The 13,200-nt window shown below is 39.9% G+C and overlaps 1 protein-coding gene across 1 annotated transcript in view; it reads right to left on the bottom strand.

Annotated features, from left to right (window-relative positions):
- The window catches only part of CFAP95 (cilia and flagella associated protein 95), a 76,720-nt gene that overhangs the window by 30,623 nt on the left and 32,897 nt on the right, over positions 1 to 13,200 (bottom strand). The window contains exons 3-4 of the mRNA XM_004375846.1: positions 5,113 to 5,231; positions 4,493 to 4,561 (exon numbers count right to left, since the gene is read on the bottom strand). Of these exons, the coding sequence (XP_004375903.1) occupies positions 4,493 to 4,561; positions 5,113 to 5,231 (188 nt within the window). The remainder of the gene's footprint in view (positions 1 to 4,492; positions 4,562 to 5,112; positions 5,232 to 13,200) is intronic.

Genomic DNA, 13,200 nt, shown 5'->3' with positions numbered 1-13,200 from the left:
GGAAGCTGGAGAGAAGACGGACAAGTGGTCACTGACTTAGCAGAACACTGAATCCTAAGTCAGCCATGGGGAAAGCTGAGAGGCCATGGATGTGTTGTGCAGAGGCCTCATGAGACTCAGGATACACCCAGTACCTCTAGAACTAGGGATGCGGTGGGGAGCTGAACAAAGAAGGATGGGGGAGAGCTGTTTGAGAAGCAGTTAGATCTCCAGAACGCCTTCGCTGCTCCCCTACTCCCCACTCCCCACTGCTGGGTGACTGCCCCTCCCCAACTCCAACAGAAGGCTACAAATGTATTCACTAGAAAGGGTAAAACAGAAATGGCTCAGTGATCAAAGGCACGGTTCTGTGGCCATACATAAAGAAGGCTGAATACTGAAATCCCAGCCCGTTTTCCCTGCTCACTCCAAGAGGACAGGCAGCCAGCCCTTCACCTCTCAGGTAAGAGATTGGTGGAACCACTTCTGGGGAATCTGACCAACGCAAGAGGAAAGGCTGAAATACCAACACCAGGGCTTCCACAAGCAATGGCCCGCCCATTCATCAATAGATGAATGGATTAGCAAAATATGGTATATCCATACAATGAAATATTAGCCATAAAGAGAAATGAAATTCTGATATGTGCTACAACATGGATGAACCTTGAAAATATTATGCTTAGTGAAATCAAAAGACAAATATTGTATGATCCCACTCACATAAAATATCTAGAATAGGCAAATGCATGGAGACAAAAGTTTATTAGTGGATACCAGGGGCTGGGGGAGGAGGAAATGGGAGTGACAGCTGAAGAGGTACTACTTTCTATTTGGGGTGATGTAAAACTTCTGGAAATGGATAGTGGTAATGATAGCACAACATGGCTAATGTAACTAACGTCACTGAATTGTACACTTGAAAATGGTTAAAATGGCAAACTTTTTGTTATATATATTTTATCACAATAAAATAAAATAAGTGGCTGATAGATTCTTCCAGTGAAGCTCCAAGTAAACAAGCCTTCCCCACAGGCTCAGAGTCCCAACTCTTAATCATAATCAAAAAACCAAGGACTGATTACCAGACATCCAGCAAAGCCTCTAGCATGGAAGATAGATACCATACACAAAAATAAAAAATAGAAGGAAAAAAAAAAAGCAACTTGGAAGAAACAGACTACACGTGGAGAAGAAAATTAAAGAAAAACAATCATTAACATCCCCAGATAGATACACAAGATATTACAGCCATGAAACAAAAACAAAGGATTCTATAAAATCAGAAGATTCAGAGAACCAAAAAGAGAACCCTTGGAAATTAAAAATATGACAGAAGAAATGATACCCTCAATAGTAAGTTTGAAGAAACAAAGAGGAAAGCATATTGCAAAAAGAAAAATAGGAGAGAAAAGACTGGTCCAGACAATCTAACATCCAGATAAAAGATTTCCAAAAAGAGAGAACAGAGAAAATGGAAGGCATAAATCACCAATCAAATAAATCAAGAAAATGTATCTGCCTCAATGGATATGCGTTTATTGACGGAAAGTGTTCACCAAGGGTCCAGTACAGCACAGACTAGCACAGCACTTACAGTGTATCCATCAGTTACTATTCTGTTTTATGTATATTAACTTGCTTAATATTAACAACAACCCTGTATCCTGACTGCCCATTTTACAGACGAAGAAACAGCACACAGAGGGTAAGTAACTTGCCCGAAATCACACAGCCAGTAAGTGCTAGAGCCAGGATTTGAATGCAGGCTAAATGGCACCACAGCCCACTGCACAATAAATACTGCTATGCACAAAGGAGCACCATTATGAAATTTCAGAAGGCTGTATAGACAGTTCTATTGTATTTTTAAAACCAGATGTATGTAATACATGATAGAACGTGTGTAGAGCCCAGCCCTTGACCAAGGACCTGAAGGGAAGCCCATGAAGACTTCTGTTCCTACCCCCCTACACACACAACTTCCTCCTCTCCTAATCCTGCCCTGCAAATTCCAGCCTAAATTCCTATTCCACCTCCCAGCTCAACAAGAACAGTCATCTACACTTGGGCTCACTTCCCTGCACTGTAGCCAGGAAAAGTGCCCCTGTCATTAAGTAAGGGGAGAATGTGATGCTCACTTCCCATTCTCAAAGAGCACAGTCCCCCACGGTTTGCTGTCTAACACCTGAAAACAGTCACCTAAGATATTTCGTCCAGCCCTGTAATTGTTCCTGGGGGCAGTGGTGGTTCAGTGGTAGAATTCTTGCCTTCCTTATGGGAGACCCGAGTTAGATTTCCGGCCAATGTACATCAAGTGCAGCCAACATCCATCTGTCAGTTGAAGGTTTACATGCTGCTATGATGCTGAACAGGTTTCAGCAGAGTTTCTAAACTAAAACAGACTCGGAAGAAAGGCTTGGTGACCTACTTCCAAAAATCAGCTGATGAAAACCTTACAGATCACAACGGCCCAATCCACAATTGATCCACAGCAGATTGAGGGAATGGCTCAGGATGGGTAGTGTTTTGTTCTGTTGTGTGGGGGATCGTCATGAGTCGGGGGCTGGCAGCTAACAACAACATGGTTGTTCATGGCAGGATGCTAAGTCTGAAACCAGTCCTTGTATGCCTGAAAATATCTTTGCTTGACCCTCACATTTTAAAAATCCTACGTTCAAAATTCTTCTCCTTCAACACTTTAATGATATTATTTGTGGCACTCCTGCATCCAATGTTTCTGTGGGGAAGTTAATCTGATTTTTACTATTTTGCTTTATGTTTGCAACAGATTCCTTTGTTTTTCCAAGTAATAACATTTTAAATTCCCATACCATCTGTTCCATTGTGCCCGATTCCTCTGGTATAGGTTGTCTATAATTTATTGTTCTTCATAATGCTTCTGCTCTTTGGATATGTCATCATTTTTTTTTAAATTGGAAATTCCTCCAGATTATTCCTGAGACTACCAATTGCCTCCACTTTTGATGATCAGATGGGCAGCCCATTGACAAGGGAGGCCCAGCTGGTGTCTTCACGGTCAGTGTGGGAGATGTGAGTTGAGTGCGTCTACTGTAGTTCTCGGGACTTTACCGCATTTGTTTTCCCTGACATCCGTCTCTCCTTAGGATACACTGCCCAGTTCCTCTATATAAGGAACTGCTTTCTCTAACTAGGGGTAGGGGAGGCCAGTCAGGGGCCTACTGTCCATCTGTGACTAGCATTACCGATATCAGTGCTGCAATCAAAGTGTCAGGAAGGCAGGCTGTTTTCATCAAAGCCTCTATTATTTGGAGCCCTGGGTGTCTCATTTTCTGTGCTGGACTGAAAACAATAAAGTCAGTGCAGAAAATGCAACTTTGAGCATATAACCAAAGGTCCTAGTTAGCAAATACAATAGACAAGACTCATTAAGCTTCTGTCCTAGCTGGCCCCCTGAGATCACAGCTTCCACCCTGGGCTGACTCAAGATTCCATCTAGAGATGTAAACCCTTCTCTCTTCTCTCCTCTCACCCTTCAGCCCTCTCCTGCTCTGGTCCCTTGTTTTCTTGAGGGTTTCTCACCTTTGATGTACTCATTAAAGCCTACCTCTGGATTCATTCTGCCTTCCCATGTCTTTGCAGATTTCAGTGCAGGGAAAGGAGCCAGAAGCCCATCCTCCTTGAGGATCACCCTGGGGATACTTCCTGTGGACCCTTAAGCCCATTGGAGATGCTACACCAGGCTGTGGGAGATGCAAGCCCAAGCCAGCCTTGCTGGAGCAATCAAGGTTAGAACCTACAGCTCCAGTACCTGGCCAGAATTACAACAGATGGCTGTGACGCAGGGTGGGGTGTTATCCTTTAGCACACTCTCCCAGGTAGGCTCTGCAAAATAGCTTAGTTCTAATGTCAGGCAGTTCTCAAAGGAAACAAAAACATCTTAATTTCCAGTGATGATGATATTTACTCAGATTATGTTTTCCTAATGCACAATCCAATACTTAGAATTTTCTTATGCTTATAAGTGCCTATATTTTCACATCACTTATCTATACATCATTACAGATATTACATTATTTAAGTTTATTGTCTTTAGAAAGAAGAGTAGAAGAAAAATTCCTTTTTTTTTGCAATAACATGTCATGCTATCAAAAAATAAACTCATTTCTCTTCATCAGTAAAAATAGTAGTCTTAGTTATATTATTATTATTATTATTTTACATATTTTTAGCAGAAAGAACCCTTTTGTTAAAGAAGTCTGTAAGATGCTACATAAAGGGCATCAGTTACTATTCTGATTGTTTTACATATATTAAATTGCTTAATATATGTATATCTTGGGTATCCTTATCTTGGGTACCTATATCTTGGGTGCCTTTATAATTATCATCCCCATTTTATAGATGAAGAAACTGAGGCAGACAAAAGTTTTGTTGCTCTTGGTACACACACACATTTGACCACTACAAAAAAAATCCTAAGTCATTAAGAAACATTTTGTACAGTCTGCAGTGTTTAGAAACTACTAACATTTTGCGGTGATCTGGTGGATGTCTAGTAAAGATGGCTCCAAAGCCCGTGGCAGGCAATCCAGTGTCCCTGAAAACAAGGTAACAAGTTTTAAAGAACATGTCAGACTACCACGTATAAACTTTCAAAGCTACACAAAACTAATTTGGCGCTGAATTTTTATGATGATTATTTTTAAAAGGGGCTTTGTGTTTGGAACTTTTATGCACCTTGAAAAACAAAATTTTCCAACAAGTAAATGGAAATTTTAGCATCTTATCATTACTTTAACTGTATTTTCCTATGAGTACAAGATAAGACAATGTCTATGTCATGTGCTCTCATGCGAAGGCACTATGCCAGGTTGCAGGACCACAGAAATGGCTAAGAAACATTTCCCACCCTCAAGGAACTCTTGATCTCTGGGGACACACACATACATATAACTAGAATGCCAGTCCAGCTGTTATATAGAACATGAACAAAATGCTTTTAGCATGAGCAGAAATCAGGAGAGCTTGAGAAGAACGTGCTTAATGTGTTCCTGTAATGTGTAGCTGGGCCTCTATACTTCGTTGCTGCTTATAGAAATCTTATCCTGTCATGCATGCTCTGTAAGTAAAGGAAAGAATTAAGATTACCTTTCAGTAATCCCAGAGCTTAATGTATCCTCATTCAATAAGGCCTTGCTCTTTATTTCAGCCAATTGTGTTTTTAAAGAAATTTGAGCCATCTGTTCATTTGTTTCTGATATCCAAATCTGGAATAATAGAAGCCACATAGGATTAATACCAAAAAAAGGTCAGTTACTAAAATATATTTCTGTTGGAGTACATTCTGATTTTTACTTCTCAACTTCAATTGGCATTAAAAAATAAGTAATATATCTCATAACGGTCAACTATTCCATCATAAATATGTAAAGATGGCAATTCCTTACCGTGTGTGATTGGGAAAATAAAAACCAAATTGATTGTTTCTATGAAATGAAGAGTGCTGCATTCAACCAAAAACTCTGCCTGCTTTCTACTTCTTTCTTTGTCTTTCTGAGGGTTGGTGTATTTTAACTTCCCTAAGTAAGAAAATGGAAACCTTGGTGGCATAGTGGTTAAGTGCTACAGCTGCTAACTAAAAGGTCAGCAGTTCAAATCTGCCAGGCGCTCCTTGGAAACTCTATGGGGCAGTTCTACTCTGTCCTATAAGGTCGCTATGAGTCAGAATCAACTAGATGGCAACGGGTTTGGGTTTTTTTGGGAAGTAAGAAAATGTTTGTGGCAATCACTTTTTAAGTCACAAAGGACTTCAGATATCATCATTGTCCTCACCACCATCAGTATTATTATTATCCATTCTCTATCATAGAGGATATTTCAGTGAATTATCAAGCAATTACTACTATGAGGACATCTGTGAATTGTAAGATGCATTCAGACCAATCACAGAAGTGCCACAGGTGGCATCTAGGACATTTTAGGAACAAAAATGGATGCTGAAGATTCAATATTTTCTCCATAAAAAATCTAGAAATCACAAATGTGAAAGGTCAGAGTAGAGAACCAGAATTCATCACCACCAAGAGAACCCATTATTTTCCCCAAACCTGAAGACTAGGTTTCTCAAGGCATTCAATGAAGTCCCATAACACATTGATTCCACTAGAGTCTGTTTAAAAAAAGACATCACTCTTTAGGAACCTAGAGACTTCAACAGCAAGAGTATTATGTTGTTGTTGTTAGGTGCTGTCGAGTCATTTCTGACTCATAGCAACCCTATGTACGACAGAATGAAACACTGTCCAGTCTTGTGTCATCCTCACAATCATTGCTATGTTTGAGCCCATTGTTGTAGCCACTGTGTCAATCCATCTCGTTGATGGATCTCGTTGATGGTCTTCCTCTTTTTCGCTGACCCTCTACTTTACCAAGCATGATGTCCTTCTCCAGGGACTAGTCCCTCCTGATAACATGTCCAAAGCATGTGAGATGAAGTCTCACCATCTTCACCTCTAAGAGTATCACAGCCACAGTCAAGCGCCTTTGGGCCATTTTGCGTCAGTCATAAGGTTCTGCTATAACTAGAAATCTACCCTATTCAAAGCATTTTTAACTTCAGTCTCCGGTCTTGGCTCCCTGGCCTACTCCATGGCTCTCTAGGTCCTGGGCTTCTCCCATCACTGCCCTGTAAGACTTCTATCTCCTGAATCACAGCCTCCCAGCCCAAATTCCCAGCTCTGACCCATATGTCCTAGCTCAATGTCTCTTCCTCTTAGATTCCCAGGTTCGCAAGTCAATGGTACAGGATGCTGTATTGGATACCATATTCTATATTTTAACAAAAAAGAAGAGATGTCTTTTCAAAAAAATTATTAGCCATCATTTTGTTTTAATGCTGTAAGGTTGACTTAAAAATTAACCTTAGGTATGTGCTGATCATTTTCAGCAGTAAAATATTTCAACATGTCCATCAACACCTTTGAAAATTGTATTTAAAAAAAGAGATTACTTAGAAGGTTGATATGTTGAGGGGTTGTTAACCAACGTCATAAAACAACATGTGTACTACTGTTTCATGAGAAACTATTTGTTCTGTAAGCCTTCACCTGAAGTACAATAAAATAAATAAATAAATAAATAAGAGAGATTACCAAACAGGAAATGAGGAGTAAAAAGAAACAGATAATATTTGCATTAAAAAATCCGTTCCTGTTGAGTCAATTCCGACTCATAGCAACGCTATAGGACAGAGTAGAACTGCCCCCATAGGGTTTGCCCCAATATTTGCATTAGTGGAGCTTAAATTTATCAAGTGCTTATTCTGCGTTAGACACTGCATTAAGCACTCTATATGCATTACTTTATTAAATACTCAAAACAATTCTGAGGGTAGTGTATCAAACATGGTCTCGGAAGGAAAAGTGCAATCAATGGGGGAACTGAGGAGAGTTTAAAAAAGGATCTATTTATATAAAAGTGTGGCCCGCACTTCTAAGGAAAGTAACAAGTTACAACCTAGTACGTGCTGGAGCTAAGAATCAAATTGAAGCCATCTGACTCCAGAGCCTGCTCTTAATCTCTATATGTCACCTGTATCAGAAGCAAATGTTATCCTTCAATATTAAACTTCCCCTTCTTCCTCAGTAATAAACTTGTTGCCATCAAGTCAATTTGGATTCACAGTGACCCTATAGGACAGAGTAGAATTGCCCCATAGGGTTTCCGAAGAGCGGCCGATGGATTCGAACCGCCGACCTTCGTTAGCAGCCAAGTTGTTAATCACTGTGTCACCAGGGCTTCTCTAAATTTTAACTGGGCATGTGGCCTTGCAGAACACATTTCCCAGCCTCCATTATAGTTATATATGACCAGTGACTTGTTCTGGGCAACTGGGCTAAGAGTAAGTAGTTTATACAACTTCCAGGGAAAGTCCTTCTGCTTTTCTCTTCCTGCTACCTGGAATGTGGACATAATGACTGGTTTCCAGCAGTCATCTTGGACCTTAATGACAAGGGCCCTATCGAAAGGACGGCAGAGCAGAAATCTGGCAGCAGTAGGTCCCTGACAAATTTGTGGGACTTCTATACCAGTCCTGGCCTGCTTTCCATTAGATTTTTCAGATGAAAGAATGAAGCTTTCTGTGAACAACCACTGTTGATTTGTGGATTCTATTGCATGTAGGCAAACCTAATCCTACACCATTCTCAATGTGAAAAATCACTTTGGTGTAAAAATGTTCATAACCTGACATAAGGCTGTGTACTTCATAAAAGTGCTTCCATATGTTTAAAAGTCTTTGGGGCTTTATATGTATATCACAAACTAAAGATTGGCAATTTGGTTGTGAGATAGCTAAGTTAACACATCACAAACTCAGAGGACAATCACTAACATTTCCATTTAATTTGTTTAATAAAATCTAGCTTGAGTAAAATGGTAAGATAAAAAGATATCTAATGTATACAGGAAGTTTACTTCATGATCTCATAATGCTTATTCCCCATTGTCTTGAGTATCAATTTTTTTAAGTCTTAATTTCTAATCTTCCAGAATGAACTCTTCACATATGTGCTACATTTAAGAAAAGTCAATAGAGGTATAACCTGGGTAACTAGTACACGGAATGAGCAGGTAACTCAAGTTTCACACTTGAGGGTAGCCAACCTTTTTCTGCTGAGGATGACTCATCCCCTGGCAGAATCTCTCTTGGCCGTTGTTATGGATTGAATTGTGTCCCCCAGAATGATGTGTTAATGTTCTAACCCCCATACCTGTGAATGTGACCTTGTTTGGAAATAATTGGGTCTTTGAAGATATTATCAGTTAACATGAGGTCATTACCAGAGTAGGGTAGGTCTTAATGCCATCTGAGTGTTGTTCTTATAAAAGAGGAGAAGAGAGACAGAGGAAAAACAGATATGTGAACGTGCCATCTTCACATCAAGGAACGCCTACCAGAAGCTGGGAGAGACAAGAAACGATCTTCCACTGGAGCCTTAGGAGGGAACATGGCCCTGCCCAACACCTTGAATTCAATGACTAGCCTCCACAACTGTGAGACAATAAAGTTCTGTTGTTTAAAGCTACATACTTCGTGGCATTTGTTACAGCAGTTCTGGGAAACTAATACATTGGATTCATTTTCTTTTCTTTTTTTTTAATGGTGCTTTAGGTGAAAGTTTACAGCTCAAGTTAATTTCTCATACAAAAATTTATACGTATATTGTTATGTGACACAAGTTGCAATCCCTATAATGTGACAGCACACTCCCCCTTTCCATCCCGGGTTTCCCATGTCCATCTAACCAACTCCTGTCCCTTCCTGTCTTCTCATCCTGCCTCCGGACAGGAACCGCTCATTTGGTCTCATGTATCTGCTTGAACTAAGAAGGACACTCTTCACGAGTATTATTTTATGTTTTATAATCCAGTCTAACCTTTGTTTGAAGAGTGGACTTTGGGAATGGTTTTAGTTCTGGGTTTAAAGAGCGTCCGGGGGCCATGGCTTCGAGGGTTCCTCCAGTCTCAGTCAGACCATTAAGTCTAGTCTTTTTACATGAATTTGAGTTCTTCACCACACTTTTCTCCTGCTCCGTCAGGGACTCTCTGTTGTGTTCCCTGTCAGGGTGGTCATTGGTGGTAGCCAGGAACCATCTAGTTCTTCTGGTCTCAGACTGATGGAGTCTCTGGTTTATGTGGTCCTTTTGTCTCTTGGGCTAATATTTTCCTTGTGTCTTTGGTGTTCTTCATTCTCCTCTGCCCCATGGGGGTTGGGACAAATTGATGCATCTTAGATGGCCGCTCGCAAGCTTTTAAGATCCCAGATACCACTCACCAAAGTGGAATGCAGAACACTTTCTTAATTTTCTTATGCCAATTGACTTCGATGTTCCCCAAAACCATGGTCCCCAGACCCCAGTCCCTGCTACTCTCTCCCTCGAAGTGTTTGGTTGTGTTCAGGAAACTTCCTAGTTTTTGGTTTAGTCCAGTTGTGCTGACTTCCCCTGTATTGTGTGTTGTCCTTTCCTTTACCTAAGATGATTCTTGTCTACTATCTAGTTAGTGAATACCCCTCTCCCTTCCTCCCCACCCTCATAACCATCAAAGTATGTTTTCTTCTCTGTTTAAACCTTTTCTTGAGTTCTTATAATAGTGGTCTCATACAACATTTGTCCTTTTGTGACTGACTAATTTCACGCAGCATACTGCCTTCCAGATTCATCCATGGTGTGCGATGTTTCTCAGATCCATCATTGTTCTTTATCGTTGCGTAGTATTCCATTGTGCCTATGAACCAAAATTTCAGTTCGTCTGTTGATGGGCACCCAGATTGTTTCCATCTTTTTGCTATTGTGAACACTGCAGCAGTGAACATGAGTGTGCATATATCTATTCGTGTTACAGCTCTTATTTCTCTAGGATATATTTCAAGGAGTGGGATTGCTGGATTGTATAGTACTTCTATTTCTAGCTTTTAAAGGAAGCGCCAAATCGATTTCCAAAGTAGTTGAACCATTTTACATTCCCACCAGTACAGCATATGTGTTCCAGTCTCTCCACAACCTCACCAAAATTTATTATTTTGTGTTTTTTGGATTAGTGCTAGCCTTGTTGGGGTGAGATGGTATCTCATTGTAGTTTTGATTTGCATTTCTCTATGGCTAATGATCGCGAGCATTTCCTCATTCCACCTGAATGTCTTCTTTGGTGAAGTGTCTGTTCAAATCCTTTGCCCAGTTTTTAATTGGGTTATTTGTCTTTTTGTTGTTGAGGTTTTGCAGTATCTTGTAGATTTTAGAGATTAGACCCTTATTGGATATGTCATAGCCAAAAATTTTTTTACCAGTCTATAGGTTGTCTTTTGACTCTTTTGGTGAAGTCTTTTGATGAGCGTAAGTGTTTTATTTTTAGGAGCTCCCAGTTGTCTAGTTTCTGTCCTGGTGTTTGTGCATTGTTACTTCTGGTTTGTATTCTGTTTATGCAATGCATTAGGGCTCCTAGTGTTGTCCTTATGTTTTCTTCCATGATCTTTATCATTTTAGATTTTATATTTAGGTCTTTGATCCATTTTGAGTTAGTTTTTGTACATGGTGTGAGGTATGGGTCTTGTTTCATTTTTTTGCAGATGGATATCCAGTTATGCCATTTGTTAAAGAGACTATCTTTTCCCCAATTAACGGACTTTGGGCCTTGTCAAATATCAGCTGCTCATAGGTGGATGAGTTTATGTCTGGATTCTCAATTCTGTTCCATTGGTCTATGTATCTGTTGTTGTACTAGTACCAGGCTGTTTTGACTACCGTGGTGGTATAATAGGTTCTAAAATCAGGTAATATAAGGCTTCCCACTTTGTTCTTCTTCAGTAATGCTTTACTTATCCGGGGCCTCTTCCCTTTGATTATGAAGTTGGTGATTTGTTTCTCCATCTCGTTAAAAAACGTCATGGGAATTTAGATGAGGATTGAATTGTATCTGTAGATCAATTTGGGTAGAATTGACAGTTTCACAATGTTGAGTCTTCCTATCCATGGATTCATTTTAGATGATCCCCAACTGACATTTCTATCTTGGGTTTCTTGTAGGGCCCCCAGAAAACATAGTTTCTGATCCATATTGAAGGCAGTGTGGGTACTTTCCAAGTCAAGTTTACACTCTGATGGCACAGGCTGCTTCAGAAACCCTCTACCTTATAGCCTTTTGTCCAGCATGAGTCAGATCCCAGTCCACCAAGCTCCCCAACCTCCAGGGGACACATATCAACCTCCCTGCATGGTATCCTTGAGGCTCCATTCTAAGGCTTAAAGTGAAAGGAACATACTTCCCACCACTACCCACTTGGGGATGAGAGGGATGGGATTCAGCACAAACACTCTCTCCAAATGACTCCTCCAAATTCCAAATACTCACAGCCAGGTATCTTCAACCTTTTTTTGTTTATTTGTTTGTTTGTTCAAATCCTCAGTGTGGATGAGAGACCAAGAGACTCAAAACCAAATGCTTTATTGTCCAAATGCTTTGCATGTCTTATGTTAGTGATTTGGTCCTTCACTTTGGAATGAAGAAGTTGGCATCTATTGTCTTAGATCCTCACTCATAACTAAGGAAGAGTCCTATCTTACCCTGTTAAACAGCCCCCACCCAAGTGTAGCTGTTCTACACCACCACAAATAATAACTAGTAATTATATAACTATTAATTTTAAATGATAATAAATAAAATCTCATTTCTCTAAAAGTTAAATAACTTATTATTATTGTTGTTATTAATATCTACAGGTAATACCAAGACTTAGTTAACAGTTTTTCTCTCTTAAAATCACCAAAAGGGCCATTTTTATTTCTCAGCAGTAGCTTTTGCCCTTGGAAATCCTGGCTCTGCTTTTCTGTCTAGGTTAACTTAGTAATGCCATATACAGATTCTACAGGATTCCCAAGAGGACCTCACAAATATAACCACCGTTATTCTGAACGACTGGGATGCAAAGGGTATAATCAGAAAAGTAATTTCATATTTTTATCCCCACTGCCTATTCAAGTCAGCTTTTATGGGATGGTTCCCTAGAAGAAATAAATCTTGGACAAGTCTCATATTTTTCTGATCATTCTCAGATAACAAAATTATGTCCTGTCATAAAAGCAGTCTCAGCTTATTAATCAGTCTTAGGAGAATCATCCCAAGAGGGCCTTTTGGTTGTCTGGAGGAAGGGAGGAGCAGAGCAGGTGAAGAAATAGAAAAGCAGTCCACCAAGTCCATCCCCACCTTCAACTTTCCATTGCAGCTTCCCCACCGGGAGCAGGCTAGAGCTGGAGGAGGGGAAAAACTTTAACCTTAAATGAAATTGATCATTTTGATTAGATATTTTAATTACTAAAATGTGATCAATGGATTTTTATTATCTAGGCATGGCCATAAAAATGAGGGAAACTGCACAAGATTTTATCCAAGGCTAGAGAAAGAACCAACTCCATAAAGTAGGTATCTTAGTTACCTAGTGCAGCTGTAACAGAAATACCACAAGTGGGTGCATTTAAAGAACAGAAGTTTATTTTCTTACAGTTCAGTAGGTTAGAAGTCTGAATTCAGGGCATCCTTCCTTGTCTATTTCAGCTTCTAGCAGCTGCCAGCAATCCTTGGAATTCCTGGGCTTGTATTAACAGATGCATCATCTTTCTTCCAGCTATATGTGTCTATTCGGGTCTTTTTATAACTTATGAATAATTAGGTCTAGGATCCACC

This window comes from Trichechus manatus, unplaced genomic scaffold, assembly GCF_000243295.1.
Source record: "Trichechus manatus latirostris isolate Lorelei unplaced genomic scaffold, TriManLat1.0 scaffold00038, whole genome shotgun sequence".
NCBI lineage: Eukaryota > Metazoa > Chordata > Mammalia > Sirenia > Trichechidae > Trichechus > Trichechus manatus.
Note: the sequence above shows the minus strand (reverse complement) of the source record. Positions and strands in the feature narration are given on the sequence as shown.